At 39.0% G+C, this 20,166-nt stretch overlaps 3 protein-coding genes across 26 annotated transcripts in view; 2 read left to right on the plus strand and 1 right to left on the minus strand.

The window, feature by feature from the left end:
* Nucleotides 1-18,015, plus strand: part of MYOT (myotilin) — a 58,191-nt gene extending 40,176 nt beyond the window's left edge. For 5 of the 15 annotated variants that reach the window (XM_085007128.1, XM_085007152.1, XM_085007142.1 and 2 more), the window contains 9 exons: nt 1,283-1,849; nt 7,249-7,423; nt 8,412-8,516; nt 11,137-11,183; nt 12,070-12,202; nt 13,403-13,610; nt 16,336-16,501; nt 16,875-17,008; nt 17,388-18,013. In XM_085007128.1, coding sequence (XP_084863254.1) covers nt 1,283-1,849; nt 7,249-7,423; nt 8,412-8,516; nt 11,137-11,183; nt 12,070-12,202; nt 13,403-13,610; nt 16,336-16,501; nt 16,875-17,008; nt 17,388-17,560 — 1,708 coding nt within the window. In that variant the 3' untranslated portion in view covers nt 17,561-18,013. 15 annotated transcript variants of the gene reach the window in all.
* KLHL3 (kelch like family member 3) overlaps nt 1-19,388 on the minus strand; it is a 288,734-nt gene extending 269,346 nt beyond the window's left edge. For all 5 annotated transcript variants that reach the window (XM_021084794.2, XM_085014707.1, XM_085014695.1 and 2 more), the window contains exons 1-2: nt 19,191-19,388; nt 13,509-13,649 (exon numbers count right to left, since the gene is read on the minus strand). The gene's annotated coding sequence lies outside the window, so the exon portion shown is untranslated. The remainder of the gene's footprint in view (nt 1-13,508; nt 13,650-19,190) is intronic.
* A 101-nt stretch (nt 19,389-19,489) lies between these two features.
* PKD2L2 (polycystin 2 like 2, transient receptor potential cation channel) overlaps nt 19,490-20,166 on the plus strand; it is a 39,779-nt gene continuing 39,102 nt past the window's right edge. For all 6 annotated transcript variants that reach the window (XR_014838843.1, XM_085014681.1, XM_085014683.1 and 3 more), the window contains exon 1: nt 19,490-19,583. Coding sequence is in view for 2 of the 6 variants with exons in the window: in XM_085014681.1 (XP_084870807.1) it covers nt 19,553-19,583 (31 nt within the window). In the remaining 4 variants the exon portion in view is untranslated. The remainder of the gene's footprint in view (nt 19,584-20,166) is intronic.

A 20,166-nucleotide genomic window follows, 5' to 3' on the forward strand; every position in this document is an offset into this window, starting at 1 on the left:
TATTGTAGGATTTCCATCCCACAACCCCAGCGCATCCCCCCAACCTTGAACTGTCTCCTTTGGAAACCATAAGTTTTTCAAAGTCTGTGAGTCAGCATCTGTTCTGCAAAGAAGTTCATTGTGTCCTTTCATGTGATGTTGGTGTCTCATTATATGACTGACTGATTCACTTAGCATGATAATTTCTAGGTTCATCCATGTTGCTAAAAATGCCGACATTTCGTTCATTTTAATGGCTGAGTAATATTCCACTGTGTATATGTACCACATGTACATTCTACTTTAAAAAGAAAAAATACTATAGGAACTAAAACGATTTCAAAATTAGTCTAAAATACATATTAAACAGGTAGGAATAACTTAAAGTGAAACTAATTAAGAGAACATCAAGACCAATAACTAGATAATACAATCTAAAACAACAAAAAAAATAACAAAGGGCTCTGGAAAGCAGTGAGTAACACATATACTATAAACACACGGAGAGGCACAAATACAATTACTCAATTATCATCTAGTTTTGTACTATGGTCAACTGGGAATCCAAGGGAAAAAAAAGAGGCAGTTATTTGTAAGGTAAAGGAAAATCCACTTGAATTTGACAACGGTGAAGTATAGATGTTCACTCTATATTGTGAAATTGTAAAAGGATGAGAGAACAAATATGGAGAGTAATGTCCTTTAAAAAAGAAGTATATTGCTGCTGCCCTTGATTCACCATGTCATTCATCACAGATCACATGGTGTGGATTAACCTGTATATCAGAAGAGCTGCTTAGTGGTTTTGATGAGAAATGGGAAGAATCCAGACTGAATGGAAGCTGAGATGTTACATATTTAACTGCTAATAATTTTAAATCATTAGCTGTCTGTGGTTAATGAAACTGTAGCCACTGGCAAAAGCTAAACATAAAACCATAAAATTATCACACTGAGCAACATCACAGATTTCATTTCAGAAACAACCACTTGGCAAACCCAAACTTTGTGTGCCTACACCTTGAAGTCCCTAGGCATGCTTTAGGAATCATCCAGAGGCAAACGAACACTAATGAATTCTTTTTCTCTTATTCTCAAGAGGAAAGTCATCTGTGCAAAAACAAGAGATAAAGGAATGGGAAGTCTAGAAGCCAGGAAAGTTCCACCTTGATTTGACCTTGAAAGCACACAAGCCCCCCCCCCCCAAAAAAGAAAAAAAAATTACATAAACCCTAAAGATCTTAAATAAACAGTGCTGGGTTTGACGCGAATATTGTAACTGAATCATTTTCTTCTTTTGAAGGAACAGTACTCTTCACGAGAAGGCCACTCCATCACAGCCAGGAGCACAGTATTCCCAGGATCTCAGCAAGGAGGGGCAGACCAAGGTCGCTTCTGATTCACTGCGACCTTCTGTAATTCCAGGCTTGCAGCCCCAGATTCAGGACCCCACCCCTCCAGGAGCAAATCATTACAATAATAAGTTGCCTTCAACTTCTGTAAACCAGCTAAACATGTTTAACTACGAACGTCCAAAACATTTCATCCAATCCCAAAACCCATGTGGCTCCAGACTGCAGCCGCCCGGACCGGAAACCTCCAGCTACTCTAGCCAGACCAAACAGTCTTCCATTATCATCCAGCCCCGCCAGTGCACAGAGCAAAGATTTTCTGCCTCCTCAACAGTGAGCTCTCACATCACTATGTCCTCCTCTGCTTTTCCTGCTTCTCCCCAGCAGCCTGCTGCCTCCAACCCAGGCCAAAGGGTTACAGCCACTTATAACCAGTCCCCAGCCAGCTTCCTCAGCTCCATATTACCATCACAGCCTGATTACAGTAGCAGTAAAATCCCTTCCACCATGGACTCCAAGTAAGTGAAATTATAAAATATAAATAGGGATAGAACTGTGTATAGAGTGAGCTCGTTTCTGAGAGAGAAACGGGAATGCGTTATGTACTTCGTTCTTCACTACCTAAAAAGTCAATGTGACCTCAGGGTCTCATTCCATATTTCTTTTGGAACACCTTGAACCAGGGTACTGGCAAGAAGAAGTCATCTGGAAGGAAGTTCCTGTTGTGGCTCAGCAGCACCAAAACTGACTAGTATCCATGAGGATTCAGGTTCAATCCCTGGCCTCACTCAGTAGGTTAAGGATCCAGCATTGTCATGAGCTATGGTGTAGGTTGCAGAGGCAGCTCGGACCCTGGTGTGGCCATGGTGTAGGGCAGTTGCTGCAGCGCCTATTCAACCCCTAGGCTGGGAACTTCCATATGCCATGGGTGCAGCCCTAAAGAGACAAAAAAGAGGAAAAAAAAAAGTCATCTGACCCATCCTCCAGGTTGAGTTGAACCTCAATCACCTATCATCTTATATAACTACTTACCTATTCTTTTCCACCTTCAAAAAAAAAAAAAAAAAAAAGATTTCTAACGTACCAAGAACAGTGAACTATTCCCCCAGCTCTAAGTTAAGATCCTCATGCTGTAAATTTAATTGCTCTGGTTCTGGGCTTAGCTGAGACAAACACCTGTCTGCTCTTCTTCAGATAGGATTTCCTCTCACATAAGCAGAGGCTATTAAGTTTCTTCTCAGTCTTAGTCTTTTCTTCCTATCCATTTTCCTCCCTGATCCTGAATATCCTCTTGGCTAAAAAGAAAATATGAGATGCAGACACTTGAAGTGTATGAATTTTCCCTATGTTAAGATAGGCCTGAGGAGATAAAAGCTCATGGCCTTAAGGTTTCCTTTGGTAATTACAACCATACTTTGTTCAAACTAGTTGGACTGATCTAAATACAAGGAAAAATACCTGTATCCTTATGCAAGCATGTACTATTTCCACAGCCCTAAAACTGTCCTAGCAGAACCTGATATGAAGAATGACACCGTGGTTGTGCTTTTTTTAAAACATGAACTAAATACCTTGTGCTTATGCAAACTTTGGGCTATCAGTTTTCCTTTTCCTTGGCTGGGTAGAACGTCAGAGAATTAAGTCAGAGGTATATGAAAAACTGTCTGATGGAATATGTTTTGTTGATTGTAGGCTTATGGACAGACTTGCTGAAATTCATAATTTCTCTCAGTGTTCTCTAGACTAATTTTTCTAGAGATTCATATTGTTGGTGACTCTAGAAACCTAGTTGAACTGACCATAAGCAATACAATTTGCAAAGAAACCTTTTCAAATCTTTGTTTGTTTGTTTTTGTATTTGTTTTTTAGGGCTGTACTTGAGGCATATGGAAGTTTCCAGGCTAGGAGTCGAACTGAAGCTGCAGCCACTGGCCTATACCACAGCCACAGCAACATGGGATCCAAGTCATGTATGCAAACCCACACCGCAGTTCACAACAATGCTGGTCCTTAACCCACCGAGCAAGGCCAGGATTCGAACCCATATGCTCATGGATACTAGTCGGGTTCATTTCCAATGAACCACAACAGGAACTCCCTTTTCAATATTTTTAAAAAACAAAAACCAGGAAAGCCAAGAACATTTGTTAGAATCCCACAGAATAAATAAAAATTTTAAAAAATAAAGAATCCTATAGATACTATGTTGAACCATTTGAAACAGTTGATAGTCAACAATTTTTGTCCTATAAAAATGGCATCCTCACTGGTTTGGCCTAATGTGTTTAAAAGATGGCTTCAAGAATTAAAAGCCCTCTCTTTCTCCTCCACTTCAAAATCCCATTATCACACATTGTAGATTTTTCCTAGTAATACAGATAACTTTAGTATTTTAATCTTTTTCCATTTATCTTTCAATTATTTCCAAATTTCCTATATAAGAATGTTTAAATATAAAATAACCTTTTCTGGAGTTCCCGTCGTGGCACAGTGGAAACAAATCCGACTAGGAGCCATGAGGCTGGGGTTCGATCCCTGGCCTTGCTCAGCAGGTTAAGGATCTAGCATTGCTGTGAACTGTGGTGTAGGTCGAAGACATGGCTCGGGTCTAGCATTGCTGTGGCTCTGGTGTAGGCCAGCAGCAACAGCTCCAATTAGACCCCTAGCCTGGGAACCTCCACATGCCACGGGTGTGGATCTAAAAAGACAAAAAAATAAAAATAAAAATAAAAAAATAACCTTTTCTGACAACAATATTTCTCTTAGTAAAATCTTTAATCCTGTTCCAAACTCCTGCCCAGAAGTGAAAGCTATCAAATAAATATTAGTGAGCCTCAACCCTATACCTGGCTCTGTGCACAGAACTAAGAGAGGAAGAAAGGCAAAAATGGAGAGGATAAGAAATAAAGCATAGGAGGACCCCAAACCAGAGATCAAAGATCCAGCTTTAGCTGTTCCATTTTCAGCAACCACAGATAACTCTTTTAATCTTCCCACAGCCACTTGATACCCATTCAGTGTCCAGCTGCACAGGGTGGAAAGCTCTGGCCCTTTGAACATTTGTACACGAGTCCCTCATTGTTATGATGGGCTTAAGTTTGCCCTGTCTTCTAAAATAATCCCTTGGATTCTGACCTAGAGAAGTTTGAAAGCTTTATTTAGACTTTCAACAGTAGGAAGCCCTTAAGAAAATGTTTTATTCAGTTGATCAAACCACAGACTAGAAATTTAAAGGAACTCTTTAATTCTAAATTGTTCCTTTCAGAAAGCATGCTCTGTAACATTCATCATTACCTTATCTGCTCGGTGATTCAGTTTTCTGATTTGTAACAAAAGCAAGGATTTGGGTGACGAATAATAGGAGGAAAAAAGTCCTATAAAGCACTGTGCAAATACATTAGCTTCTAATTATGAAGCGATATTAAGTCCTAACACTTACATCATCTAAACTGGTAATAACAGGAGTATTTAGTGAATAAAGTGACTGAGGTTACATATATAAATCAGTGATTCTCAAGCTTGTTTTTGATGGTCCTTCAGGATTTCTCAATATATTACATTATCAGAGTCTGATGAAAGATTTAATGCTAATTCACCCTACCAAACATATGTGACTTTTTTTTCCCTTCCTTTTTTGGCCACCTCAAGGCATATGGAGTTCCCAGACCAAGGATCAGATCTGAGCCGCAGTTGCAAGCTAGGCCACACTGCTGCAACACAGATCCTTTTACCCACTGGGCCAGGCCAGGGATTGAACCTGTGTCCAGGGGCTACAGAGACACCACCAATTCCATTGTGCCACAGTGGGAACTCCCCAAACATACATGACTTTTTAGAAGATAGTAGGCTAGCTCAAAAAACAAACAAACAAAAACAATTTATTCTAACTTCATACAGTGGGAGAGATAGAATCTGTAAAGCCAAAATTCAATCTTAAAACAAAAAGAAACAAAAAAAAAGTCAATATTTATTTAGATCCTTGGTTTGGTTATTTACTTAACTGAACAAATAAGACTTTAGTTAAAGACTGATACAGACAATCCTCAAGATGTGAAATGCAAGGAGGGAAAATGTATATAATTAACTTTTAATTCAGAGCATCCCAAATACAGTGGGAAATACTCATTCAACTGAGAGTACTGACTTACTATTTTGCAAGCTTTGTGTTAGTAGATATAAATTACACAATGGTGAGTTAAAAAAAACATCTTTTTTTCTTTGGTATATTTATAATCTAGAGATTATTAACCAAGTTCCCAAAGCCAACAAAAATTAAAACTCTGGATCCACTGACAGGAAATATATTTCTACTTAGCTTACAAGTTCCTTTAATGATCCTTGAGAATTTTTAAACGGGAACATGTCAGAGAACAGACCAACATTGTCTTACCTAGATAGGTGGAAAAAGTTTAGTATGATAATGGCAAAATAGTCATTCAGGGCAGTGGCCAGTTTTCCCACATGAAATAGACAGAAGCTGGCACCTGCAGGGCCCTAAAGAAAGAAACTAGGTGAAATCTAATGAACTCTGCGAAAGGTTGTAAGCTAATTAACAGATCTACAAAGGCAGGAGTCACCAAATACCAACCCTATCCTCTATCAGAGTCAGCAGGAGAACCCGGGCAGGAGGGAGGGCTAAGGACATCGACATCTCGGAAGAAAATTCAGGATCGGAATGTGAAATAAGGATTTAAACCAAACTCTTTAACTGCCATTCAAGTTTGCTTTCTTTTCAAACCCTTTTTTTTCTCAGTTCATGTTTTTTTCGCCTTCCTCCTCTAATCATCATTTTCTCTCTCTAAAAAAAAAATCACTTTATTTTTTAAATGATTTTTATTTTTTCCATCATCGCTGGTTTACAGTGTAAAAAAATCACTTTAGCAATGTTGAAGAACCTGTCACTACTGTAGAAATTATAATATAGTGATTGCTCGGACTGTCTAAAAAAGGAAATTAATAGGAACTGGAAATTAATAGGAAAGCCAAAGATGACATATGCAAACTGTAGACTCCATTCAAAGCAAGAGAATATTCACTAAATACCAGTGATCAGGCTGGTAAATGTTTAACAGTCAGCTCTGGAGGAAGAAGCCATGAGTTGTGGTATTTACCAAGTTCCCTAATGTAGATAGATCCTCCCACCACCAAGAATTTCAGACTTTCAACATGAGATCACATGGCGCTGGGAAGAGATACTAAATCTCTTAAGATACTAAATACTTAAATCAGTTCTTTTAAGCCCATATGCGTCAGCTCCACCACGCCACTGCTTACTCTCCACCCACAATCAAACTTGGGAAATTCAAGTGGAAGACTGGGAGAGCTTTCACGCCTCCAGTAACTAGATTTACTCTCGCTTCTTTAGGGAAGATGTTCCAGGACAGACACCTTCCTCATGTCTAAACCAAACTGCTCCTCCTGCCACTTAATTTACATCTGCCAAGATGGAAAAAAAAGCTGGGAACCATGTTTACAAAATTCTTCCTGTTATTATGGCAGGTGGTATTTTAATAACACCAGCAGTACTAAGTGGTAAATTCAACCTACCTAAAGGTGACTAACAGAATCGTGCCAAATCTTTTTTTTTTTTTTTTTTTTTTTTTTTTTGGTTTTTTGCTTTTTAAGGCCACACCTGTGGCATATGGAGGTTCCCAGGCTAGGGGTCAAATAGGAGCTACAGCTGTCCACCACAGCAACGTCAGATCCCAGCCGCATCCATGACCCATACCACAGCTCATGGCAACGCCGGATCCTTAATCCACTGAGTGAGGCCAGGGATTGAACCCGGATCCACAAGGATCCTAGTCGGGTTCATTTACCCTGAGCCACAACAGAAACTCCATCCAAATCTATTTTATGTATCCACGTCTTACTTTAAAGATCTTTTTTAAAAACCTTTTTTTTTTTCTTTTTAAAGCTATCAGCAACCCTCAGTTGGCCAACCTGTAAATGCTAAGCCATCCCAAAGTTTAAATGCTAAGCCCATACCAAGGACTCCTGACCATGAAATACAAGGATCAAAAGAAGCTCTGATTCAAGATTTGGAGAGAAAGTTAAAATGCAAGGACAGCCTTCTTCATAATGGAAACCAAGTGAGCAAAATGTCTATTTTGTATAAAAAGCCAATAAAACTATAAAACCTAATCTCAATAAGAAAATTACTCCAGCAAAAAAAAAAAAAAAAAAGAAAATTATTTCAGTCTTACAGATCTATGACCATATAATCAGAAAAGGATAGGATTATCTATACCTTAGGAATAGATAAAAGAGAATATTTGGATCCTATTCTTGGAATGAAATCTGCTCTAGGATTTCAGTAGTAAAAGAATGAAGCAAATGAAAACAACATCAGTCTGAATGATTGAATTAAAAAATTTATTTTAAGCATCACCCTCCCATAATAATATGTCTGATAACCAAATAACTAACGGGAAATGCTATCAGCTTAACTTCTTTATGTACGTTGATGTATGTTACTGATGGAAAATAGTTATAATTCCTACTATGCACACTTTATTAGTCACTGATCTTTGAAACAGTACAACTACAAACCTTTAATCCAAATACACTGAACATACTAGTTGTACTGCTCTTAACCAGAAATTAGTAAATCAATTATTCAGTGTTCACTTAATAGAAGTTATTTCTGAATCTGAGGACATACAGTACTACAGTCAAAGACAGACCCAATGGGAGCATACAAAACAAGAAGGGTGGCAAAGAATTACCCTTTTTTGGGAGAGACTTATCTAAAGGTGATTATACTGGCCTTTCCTAGGAGAAAAAAGAAAACAGAAATGAATACTACAGATGAGGAAAGTGGCACTAGAATGAAAGGGAAATGCTCTGAATGAAAAAAAAAAAAAAAAAAGCTTTTTTGGGGGCTGCACCTAAGGCATGCATGGGATCAAACAGGAAATGCTTTTTTAAAACACGTCTATCATTCAACAGACATAACTATACTATACTTCTGTAACTGTACAAAGACGTATACACCTGCTTGTGGTTTTAAAGTAATGTTATACGGACAACTTACATTAAATCTCATTACCACCTCCTTTACGATTTACTTCTTTAAAGCGGCTAACATATGAGGAGAAGATGGCTCGCAGATTGCTAGGACCACAGAATGCAGCTGCTGTGTTTCAAGCTCAAAATGACAGTGCCGCACAAGATTCACCACAGGTAAATTAAAATAATCTTTAACTAACTGGAGCACTTTTCTTTTGTGTGATTTTTAAATGTCTGCTTTTTTAAATGCCTATAAATAACATTTGAAGCAAAAGTCAATCACTTCCCGGAGTTCCCTTGTGGCACAGCAGGTTAAGGATCCAGCACTGTCACTGCAGCAGTGACAAGTTGCTGCTGTGGTGTGGGTTCAAGCCTGGCCTAGGAACATCCATCCACATGATGTAGGTGTGGCCAAAAAAAAAAAAAAAAGTCAATCATTTCCTCACTCCATAAGATATAAAAAGGAGAGACCACTAGAAGCTGAATATATACATAAAAACTGTTCATTTTTCTCGTGGTTTAATGTCCTCATATGAAATGTTACAAAGTCAAAACAACAGAAGGCTGGACTTTCCATGCAGCCCAGCAAGTTAAGGATCCGTGTGGTCACTGCTAGTGACATAGGTTCAACTCCTGGCCGAGGCACCTCTACATGCCAAGGATGTGGCCAAAAACAAAAACAAAACACCAGAAGGCTAACGGTGTCACATTTCATCTGGACATTTAGGGGTCAGTCAGACCTAAGGCTCTCTATAATGTCTTCATGGACAGAGAATTTATGAGTTGTAAATCTTTCACAGAAGTTAAAACTGTAAACCAAAGTTAATTATAACCTTTTTCTCATAAGCAGTTTATCATTTCAATGTTTTAAAATGTACCTGTGTACTAATGAAACATCCAAATCCCTTTGTCATATTCTCATTATTTAAAAATGCTTCTTATTAAAAACAAAACAAAACAAACAACAAGAACCTTATGAGCAATGGCTCCAGGATTAAAAAAGCATCCTTTCCAAGAAGGGATTAACTTTATGGAGAACATAAAGTGAATATCTCATTGGCTTGTTCCCAACCAATATCATTTTGACAAGTTAATCTCAAAGAGAAATGTACAGCTGGAGAGGGAGAATGAACCGCTATTGCTCCTTCAGTCTTCCTTCTGTAGTTACCTCTCATACCTTCCTAAAGAGTTCACAAGAAACTGGGAGCCAAAGGGATGAAAGTGAACATTCAAGAATTCTAGGCTTCATAAAAATATACAAGGATGAGAATAAGGTTTTTGTTTCTGTTAAATATGACTAGACCTACTGAAAAGGACTGGGGCAGGGTCTAGCACAGCAAGGAACTAATACCTGAAAACAGAACTTAAAACTCTTTTGGCTACTGAACTTTTATCACTCATTTTTTTTTCTTTTTTTTTTTTTTTTTTTGTCTTTCTGCCTTTTCTAGGGCCGCACCTTCGGTATGTGGAGAATCCCAGGCTAGGGGTCGAATCAGAGCTGTAGCCACCAGCTTACGCCACAGCCACAGCCACCCAGGATCCGAGCCTCAACTGTGACCTACACCACAGCTCAAGGCAACGCCGGATTCTTAACCCACTGAGCAAGGCCAGGGACCGAACCCACAACCTCATGGCTCCTAGTCAGATTCATTAAGCACTGAGCCACAATGGGAACTACTTATTATTCAATTCTTTTAAAAATTTTAAATGAAGATGACAGCACCAAAAAAAAAGAGATAGCAGCAAGACATATTACAAAATCAGAAAAGAAAAATTTAATTTTTTGGTACACTGCAAAATATAAAACGTCATCAAACTACATATAAGTGAAATATCACATCTATTAATATGAATATATACATATTCAAACCACTACAGGAAAAAGCCAAAAACTTAATTTGGATATTATGAGCTTAAGTGGATTATTCTTTTTTACTAAAAAATTCACTAATCTGTTTTCAAAGGCTGTTTTATAGCTCTATACAGAGCTTGCAGAGTGTCCATCAGAATTTTCTGCCATGAGCTAAAAAGAAAAGTATTTTCCAGTCTAACATGTGTTTACTGCTGTTGGTGCCACTTTTGAGCAGTGGGCATAAAACCCTGTATCTACTGCCAACACAAGTGACTTCATGACTATTTCTGTTTTACCAAAGGACAATCTGTCCTAGGTGCTCCCATTTCAAATATACCAGGGGGACTCAGCATCCTCTGCCATAAAATAGACATGTGAAAAATGAACAACCATCAATTCAAAGTTTAGCCAATTTTCATAAATCCTACCTGTTGAACAGTCTTATTTCCAGGGATTTCTTGCTAGAGTATTAGAAGGTGCGGAGTTCCCGTCGTGGCGCAGTGGTTAACGAATCCGACTAGGAACCATGAGGTTGCGGGTTCGGTCCCTGCCCTTGCTCAGTGGGTGGAAGATCCGGCGTTGCCGTGAGCTGTGGTGCAGGTTGCAGACGCAGCTCGGATCCCGCGTTGCTGTGGCTCTGGCGTAGGCCGGTGGCTACAGCTCCGATTCGACCCCTAGCCTGGGAACCTCCATATGCCTCAGGAGCGGCCCAAGAAATAGCAACAACAACAACAACAACAAAAAAGACAAAAGACAAAAAAAAAAAAAAAAAAAAAAGAAGGTGCACTATATTTTAAATGCTTATTAGCTAAATACATAGAACTATCCATGACAGTACAAATACAGCCACCAGAGAAATGTTCCTTTCAATGACTTAATTCTGTTTCATTTCAAGCTAACAACATCATGTTAACATTATCATTTTGCTTAAATTTCAAGCAGCACAATTCAGAACATGCACGACTGCAAGTTCCTACATCACAAGTAAGGTAAAAAATTTTTTAATTTTGAAGAAATATGTATTTTGCTATCTAAAATGTTTTTGGCTTAAAAATGTAATATCTACAAAGCCCTCAAGCTTTCCGTATACGTTTCATAAAAAACAACGTGACCAGATGGGATGAGGGAGGGAAAATAAATTAGGAGTTAGGATAAATATATACACACTACTATGTCTACAATAAACAAGGACCTACTATATAGCACAGGGAACTCTACTCAGTATCTTGTAATCACCTGTATTGGAAAAGAATTTAAAAAATAACAGATATGTATAACTGCATCACTGTGTTGTACACTTGAAGCTAACAAAGCACTGTAAATTAACTATACTTCGATAAAACAAAGTGGTTATTTTAAAAAAAAAAAAGGAACGCTTTAAAACCAAGAGAAAAAATGTGAATTTTCTAATGTCCAAGATGATGATCAAAATTTATATCTGTTAATTATCAGAACTATCTTAGAGGAAATTTTTTTAAATGATTTGGTCAAATAAGCCAGGACCACATTTTCATGCTAAACAACTTTTTCATGGCAATGGAAACCCAATTCTAATTATATAATCTTTGCATGTGACTAAAATTGTCCATGGGGTACTCTGCATTTTAACTGACCGGTTTCTTCACCAATTCATGGCACTGAAAAAAAGAAACAAAGATGTATAATTTGGACCAGATGTTTCTAAATTGCTCCTATTTCCAATAGTCATCAAATATGCCACAGCTAAACATAACTCCGCAGCCTCTCTCCATTGTTACTACACTACAGGTCAAAGAGTATAGACTCTGGTTTCAAACTGATGGCTAAACTCTCTCTGCATGAAAGGAAGAGCAATAACAACTCTTCTGCATAGTGATTATTAAAATATTTTTGTAGAAGTAGATCATCCTCAAGGGGAGATGTGAATGATCAAGATGCAATCCAGGAGAAGTTTTATCCGCCTCGTTTCATTCAAGTGCCAGAAAATATGTCAATTGAAGAAGGAAGATTCTGCAGAATGGACTTCAAAGTAAGAGAAAATTTTAAAAATACTGGAGAAAAATTAACAATGGGATACCAAGTTTTGAAAAATGTCCTTCTCTTTATAGCTTGCTACACAGCTTGACGAGTAGTATGTACAGTGGATAAGAACACAAATTCTAGAGCTAATTTTACCTGGGTTAGAATTCTGGCCCTGCCACTTTCCAGTTGTGTAACCTCAGACAAGTCACTTAACATCTTTATGCTTTTGTTTCACCTGTCAAATGGGAATAACAAATGCCCCTACCTCAAAAAGCTGTTTGAGGATTAAATGAGTAAAGACTGCCAACCACCTAATAAATACTCTACATAAGTGAACCTTTCGTAACAATAGGATCTCTAAAGTAGAATGCCTCTTTAAGAAATTCAAGTCACCCTGCTCACTCTCAGCCTAGAAGAATTCTTCAGGCTAAAATAATTTATTAGAAAGGTCTACATTTTTATTGTCTTCATTTCAGAGAACTTTCTTATAAAATGTTTTTCCAGATTCCTTATGAATGAAAAGTCAGTGTAGATTTAATTGTAAAGGCCTATACAAAAACACTTAACAGAATGGCACTTAAATGCCAGAACTACAGCTCAAGAACACTCTGTTTTGAAAAGGTTATTAATTATATATGCAGGTCTCTTATATATGTGCCTCTGGGACTTCATTTGCACTTGCCATTAACCAGAAAAGCCTTATGATTTCCATATTCCCTGTGGAGACCAATATAACATTAATTAATGTCCTTAACATAGTAATTAAAGAGAACTTAAGGAGCCTGAAGTTGTATATGAAAGAGCTAGATATGGTTTGAGATAGTCTGAAAACACTATATTAATTCCAAGGATTTTAATTGTTACTATTTGGTTAACAATTATTGAAAGAGTTCCCCTCGTGGCTCAGTGGAAACGAATCTGACTAGTATCCATGAGGACGCAGGTTCCATCCCTAGCCTTGCTCAGTGGGTTAAGGATCTGGCATTGCCATGAGCTGTGGTATAGGTCGCAGACATGGCCCAGATCCCACACTGCTGTGACTGTGGTGTAGGCCAGCAGCTACAGCTCCAATTCAACCCCTAGCCTGGGAACCTCCATAGACCTCGGGTGTGGCCCTAAAAGACGACCAAAAAAAAAAATCCATAAATGGACAAGTAGGTTCCAGTGATCTATAACTTAAAATTCTGTCTTATATTTTCCTTTCTAGGTAAGTGGACTGCCAGCTCCTGATGTGTCTTGGTATCTAAATGGAAGACCAGTTCAATCAGATGATCTTCACAAAATGATAGTGTCTGAGAAGGGTTTTCACTCACTCATCTTTGAAGTGGTCAGAGCTTCAGATGCAGGGGCTTATGCGTGTGTTGCCAAGAACAGAGCAGGAGAAGCCACCTTTACTGTGCAGCTGGATGTTCTGGGTAAGCTTTCAAAGAGATCCTAGGGAACTCCAGAAAATCCTGTACAGTCAAAAAAGAAAGTGTTAATAAAGAAATTCCCAAGGGCTTTATAGTTAGGATTAATGTCTACACATACAACTCAGTAGAACACCAATTTTTATGTAAAAGTCACAGTGGCCGGGGCTTGGTGTTCTTGAGGTAAACCCAGTGAAAGTGGAATGACAGATCTACCACCAAAGCTTTTCTGGAAGAGAAATAAAGGCACAATTTCAGACAGACCAAAGAAAGTAGTATATTCTAGATATATTTCTAGATGTAGAGTATTTGTAGACATGATTAAAGCGTCTTAAAATTTTTTAGTCTAATCATTTGTCTGGTCTACAGCCTAAAATAATCAATCTGACACACATTTTCACCAAATCACATACATAGAGTTTAAGACTGAAGAGTAAACGTCAACTTTTGGCCTTAAACCATGCACTTTTCTTTTGGCTGTGTCCACAGCATGTGAAGTTTCCAGGCCAGGGATCAAACCCACACCACTGCAGTGATGATGCCAGACCCTTAACACGCTGCACCACAAGAGAACTCCTTGACTCCCTTGACTTCCCTATGTACTTTCCACTAGGAAAGATCCTTAATGCTGCACCACAAGAGAACTCCTTGACTTTCCTGACTTCCCTATGTACCTTCCACTAGGAAATTAGTCTCTAATTATGACAACAAAAACATTCTTACTCGCTTTAAAAAACAAGTATGATAGGAAGTTCCCTTGTGGCACAGCAGATTAAGGATCCACCACAGCCACAGCTGTGGTGCGGGTTGCAAATGCAGCACATGTTCAATCCCTGGCCCAGGAACTTACACCTACCAAGAGTGGTGGGGGGCGGGGAAGGAAAGAAAATAAGTGTGATAAAACTCATGTCTCAAATTTGTCTTTAGTAAGAAAAATAAAACTTACGTCCTGTTTTAAAAATATTACAATTTAACTGCTTTAAATATATCACATTTAGGAGTTCCTGTCATGGCACAGTGGTTAACGAATCCGACTAGGAACCATGAGGTTGCAGGTTCGATCTCTGCCCTTGCTCAGTGGGTTGATGATCCGGCGTTGCCGTGAGCTGTGGTGTAGGTTGCAGACGCGGCTCGGATCCCACGTTGCTGTGGCTCTGGCGTAGGCCAGTGGCTACAGCTCTGATTCAACCCCTAGCCTGGGAACCTCCATATGCCACGGTAGCGGCCCAAGAAATGGCAAAAAGTTAAAAAAAAAAAAAAATATATATATATATATATATATATATATCACATTTATAAACACTTAAGCCATGATATACTACATAAGAGATATTTTGCTATATAATTCACTGTTATATAAAAGCTTGGTCAAGTTAAAGGATGGACAATCCTGGGTTTGTATTCTACCCAGATCAATGAAAAATCTTTAAGATTATCCTACACTTTAAAAAGGGCCTCACACTAAGGGAAAAAACAGTGATCCTAGAATTTAAAACACACACACAGAACTGAAATGATTAAGCTTAGAGCAAATCTTTTCTGTGCCATTAATTCCAGAAATACTATGATGTTAGAACTGGAAGAGACTCTGGCAGGCATCTGTTCAATTTCTTCATTTCTCCTTCAGTAAAGCTAGAGTTGGGAGTTTCCGTCATGGCTCAATGGTAATGAACCTGACTAGTACCCATGAGGACGCAGGTCCAATACCTGGACTCTCTCAGTGGGTTAAGGATCAGGCATTGCTGTGAGCTGTGGAGCAGGTCGCAGATGCCGCTCAGATGTGACACTGCTGTGGCTGTGGCATAGGCCAGTAGCTGTAGCTCCACTTCGACCCCTAGACTGGGAACTTCCGTACACTGTGGGTGCAACTCTTAAAAAACAACGACGACAAAAAAAAAGCTAGGGTTATAATATTATCTTATCAGTTCTTCTTTCCCCTCAGATATTTGAGGAAAAGCATTACTGACATTTGTATATTATTTTATAGTTTACAAAGTGCTTCTTCATTACCATAATTGATCCTCACAGTAATTTTTGTGCCATGGTGGGCATAGCAGTCACTATTACTTGGATATCATTTTTGTTTGTTTGTTTCCTCTTTTGTCTTTTTAGGGCCATACCCACAGCATTTGGAGGTTCCCGGGCTAGGGGTCTAATCAGAGCTGTAGCTGCTGGCCTACGCCAGAGCCACAGCAACACCAGATCCAAGCCGCATCTGTGACCTACACCACAGTTCACAGCAATGCCAGATCCTTAACCTGCTGAGCAAGGCCAGGGATCGAACCCACAACCTCATGGTTCCCAGTCGGATTCGTTTCCGCTGTGCCATGATGGGAACTCCTACTTGGATATCATTTTAGCCCCAGAGAACTGAGTAAATTTTTCCCAATGTGGCATGGCTGTTGGGGAAACAAAATTTGAACCCAAGTTGTTGGTACTCTTTCCACCGTTCATGCTGCCTCCCTAAAGTTGAGATGATGACAACATGATTTCAATTCTTTAAATGAAACATGATTATAAATTCAATGCATTATTACATTACTGTTTTAGTACTGTAAGTAGTATACTATATATAATGGTATTGCATATTATTTTAACTAAAGCTAAAACAGAAAGCTTCCAATACTGTCATTAGTACTTTTTAAAACTTTTATATCAGCATACAAATCTCGTAATACTTTGGCTTAATATTTTTTGTAATCAAATACGTAAATTTTTCATTAATATGTAGCAAAAGAACATAGAAGAGCACCAATGTTCATCTACAAACCACAGAGTAAAAAAGTTTTTGAGGGAGATTCAGTGAAGCTAGAATGCCAGATCTCAGCTATACCTCCACCAAAACTTTTCTGGAAAAGAAATAATGAAATGGTACAATTCAACACTGATCGAATAAGGTAGGATAAGTGTTTCTAGACTTAACTATAGTTTACTTGGTAAATCCAGTCATACTTTGAAATGCATTATAAATGGCATGCATTTGTGACCTCAATTTGTCTAATTTTAAAAACATATAGATGAAACTAACACGATATTGTAAATCAACTATATATACTTCAATTAAAAATATATATATATAGAAATATAATAAATCTCATTAAGCCAGATTCCACTAATCAGAAGTTTAAGGGATAAAGCAGGCTAGGATTTACCTTTTTACTAACAGCAAAACCTGTTTTTTTTAATTAGTGTGACTGTGGGTGAGAGATATCACTAGTAAATTTTCAAAAGAAAATTAATTACTTTCAATTGTTAATTTTTTCTTTCCAGTTTATATCATGATAACTCTGGAAGAGTTACTTTACTAATAAAAGATGTAAATAAGAAAGATGCTGGGTGGTATACTGTGTCTGCAGTTAATGAAGCTGGAGTGATCACATGTAACACGAGATTAGATGTTACAGGTATGTCACATTACTATCAAGTGTTATGGCAAGTGTTATAAAGAACAGAAAAATTTATCAAGAAACGTAAATCACAGCATAGCATAAAATCTGAGGGACTCTCCCCATATATGTTTTTACTTTTTCCTTCTTTTTTTTTTTTTTTTTTTTTGGAGCTCCTGGGCCAGGGATCAGATCTGAGCCACAGCCTCGAACTAAGCTGCAGCCACTGTGCCACGTAGGGGATCAAACTTGCATCCCAGAACTCCCAAAGGGCTGCTGATCTGTTGGGCCACAGGGGGAGCTCCTGACTTTTTTTCTTTTGTCTGATAATGACTACCTAATGCAACCCATTTGTTTAGAACAAATTTTCTAAATTCTTTTATTTGATCTATTTCAGCCCGTCCAAATCAAACTCTTCCAGCTCCTAAGCAGTTACGTGTCCGACCAACTTTCAGCAAATATTTAGCACTTAACGGGCGAGGTTTGGATGTGAAACAAGCTTTTAACCCTGAAGGAGAGTTTCAGCGTCTGGCAGCTCAATCTGGACTCTATGAAAGTGAAGAACTTTAATAATTTTACCAACGCCGGAAAACACAACAATCAAACTATTAGTAATATATTCAATTAAATTTCTGAAATAAATCCATAGCTGTATTAACAGATTATGGCTTTTATTAGGTAATACAACTAATATATATTTATATTATTATTTATCCTTTGACTCTTGCACATTTTGTTTACCTCTGGTTTGTGAAGCCTACAGAAAATTGGGTTTGTAACTGTAGAAGATATTAAAAATATGGGATTTTAACATTTAAGTCATACACATTTAACTACTATAGGTTACAAATTAATATCAATGTTTTAAACACATCTAATGCTTAATAAGATTTACTGGCACTGCTTTCTAAATACTGTTCTACCCGTTTTCTCTGATAGGAATACTAACATGGTATATATAGATGATCTCAGTGTTCCTTAGCTTAATGTCAAAAGAAAATAAAATTGCAAATATTTAAAACACACTGTCTCCTCTTCACAAACGTCTAGATCTTTAAAATAAAACTTCTGGTTTTTACATATTAACTGAAACTCAGCAAAACCTGTGAATAACAAGCACCAAAAGAGCTTAATACAGTATTATATTCTAGAACAACTTGTCTTGGTGAAGCTCATTTACAGTTCAGTTTCTCCTGAAACAGAACTAGACTTTTTATGGTTTGCACTTCAAAGACAACCACAATAACTTAAATCATGATGGAATCTCTCCTGAAATTGTGACTTTTTTTTTTTTTAACCAAACAGGTTCATAATTCAAGATCTTGAGTCTACTGAGCTCAACCAATTAAGAATAGTCTGCAGAATCATCTGCTTACTTATTTAATTATTTAATGTAAATTTGAAAACCTCTATGGGGGGGTTCCTCCTACATTTTAGTTCAGATAACCTATTACTTTAGAAAGCATCATTTTGTCAGCCTCTGAGAGTCCAAGTACAGCAAAGGGCAAATCCTTGTACTCAACTATTCTTAAGCTAGGCCAGTAGCCCTTTCTTTTTCTCACTTCTCTCTTCCACTAGCTGTTGGCTTTTGCTAGCCCTCTCCTAGTCCTTTATCATTGGTAGCCTCTGACCCTCGCTGCTGTGTGGCCTAGTTTTCCCTTTTACCTGACATAAAACAGCATTTATCAACATCGGTCAACAGCTCTTTGAGCGAAGTAATAAGAAGTGGCTTTATTTTTTTACTTTCAAAACAGCTTGACGGTTCTCTTTGCTGGCTACCCTGGGGCTTTTCACTGAATTCCTTTTTACCAACATGAGGATCCCTCCCGTCGGATATTCTGGCGGGTTTGTGGATGCCTTAAGTTACAGCTAAATTTGGCCACTTCTACAGCTGTTTCATAAACCTTCTCAACTTTGCAAAGCTTCTGGGTCAGACGTGAGTCTACCCTTTCACATCAGCTCCGCAGAAGAACTTTAAAACAAAGAAACAAACAAAAAAGCCTAACTTAACGTCCTCTTTAGCCATACCGGGTGTAAAGAGGGGCGGAAGCTATTTCTAGCAAGAGCTCTGGATTAGTAATCAGTTTCTGCAAGTTGCAGCAGCGGGATGGGGTCTAGCAGACCTTGCCCCAAGGGGACTCTGGTAAGTAATTCATCCTCCTCCGTTTCTTCAGGTCTAAAAAGAGGACAAAACACCTACCTTTCAGGAAGGGGCGTGTGAAGACTAACAAGCCAACAAATGTTAAAGACAGTGAAGAAAGGGTAGCCCATTATAGTTCCTGCGATTTTTATGACTGACCCCAGGCCCAAAGCCATGTTTGCCCTAGACGCCGCTCCTCTGCGGCAGACAAACGCCGCACCGCCCAGGAGGGCCTCAGGAGAAGCCCTCCAGAAGCTCCTCGGCGCGCACGCGCGCGCGCCTCGTGTGGCGCCGCTGGCGTCCGTCGCGGAGCTGCGGGGCTCGCGCAGGCGCGTGGGCCAGGGGCGCGCGCGAGCCGCGAGACGACCGCGCAGACGCGGCCGGCCTGGGACGGTGGAACGGGCGTTGTTGTCCAGTTCGCCATGGCCGAGGCGTCCCGGTGGCACCTAGGCGGTGAGGGGTACTCCCGGGGAGCGGGTGGGGCAGGGCGGATCCGGTATTAACAAATATTCCAGGTATTCCAAGGAACTATGTAGCCTCATATGTATTCATGCGAGAGATAGGACCTCCAGAACGGTTAGCGGTCCCAGCCTCCCCTTGAGAAGGGGAGAGGAACTGTGGTCCCATTTCACAGACAGGAAAACTGAGTCGCTGAGGGGACATCGCGCCCCTTGCTGTGCCATGACCTTCGCTAGCCTGGCCTTGGAAGACCTTTGTTGATCTAGGGAGTCGTGGCCTTGGCAGGACCCCAGGCTGAGTCCTTTTGTTCCACCTCCAGCAGGAGCCACCCGTCCCAAGAAGCAGTGTTGGGTGGAGAAACCGATCAGGGACAAATGAGGGAGTTGTGTTTGCTTTTTCAATTTAAAACAAGAGTGGTGAGCAGACATCGTGTTATATAGCGTCATAAAATGACTGGCCGCTATCACTATGGGAAAGTATTAGTAATTATGCCTCCCTCAGAAAAGTGAGAACAAACAACCAGAAGCCATTGGAGCTTTTCTTCACATAGTGTAAACATCTAAAAGTGCCTATGTTT

This window comes from Sus scrofa, chromosome 2, assembly GCF_054392235.1.
Source record: "Sus scrofa isolate SSC_HxYL_T2T_F1_AM1 chromosome 2, Sscrofa_HxYL_maternal_Yorkshire_Landrace_v2.0, whole genome shotgun sequence".
Classification (NCBI taxonomy): Eukaryota; Metazoa; Chordata; class Mammalia; order Artiodactyla; family Suidae; genus Sus; species Sus scrofa.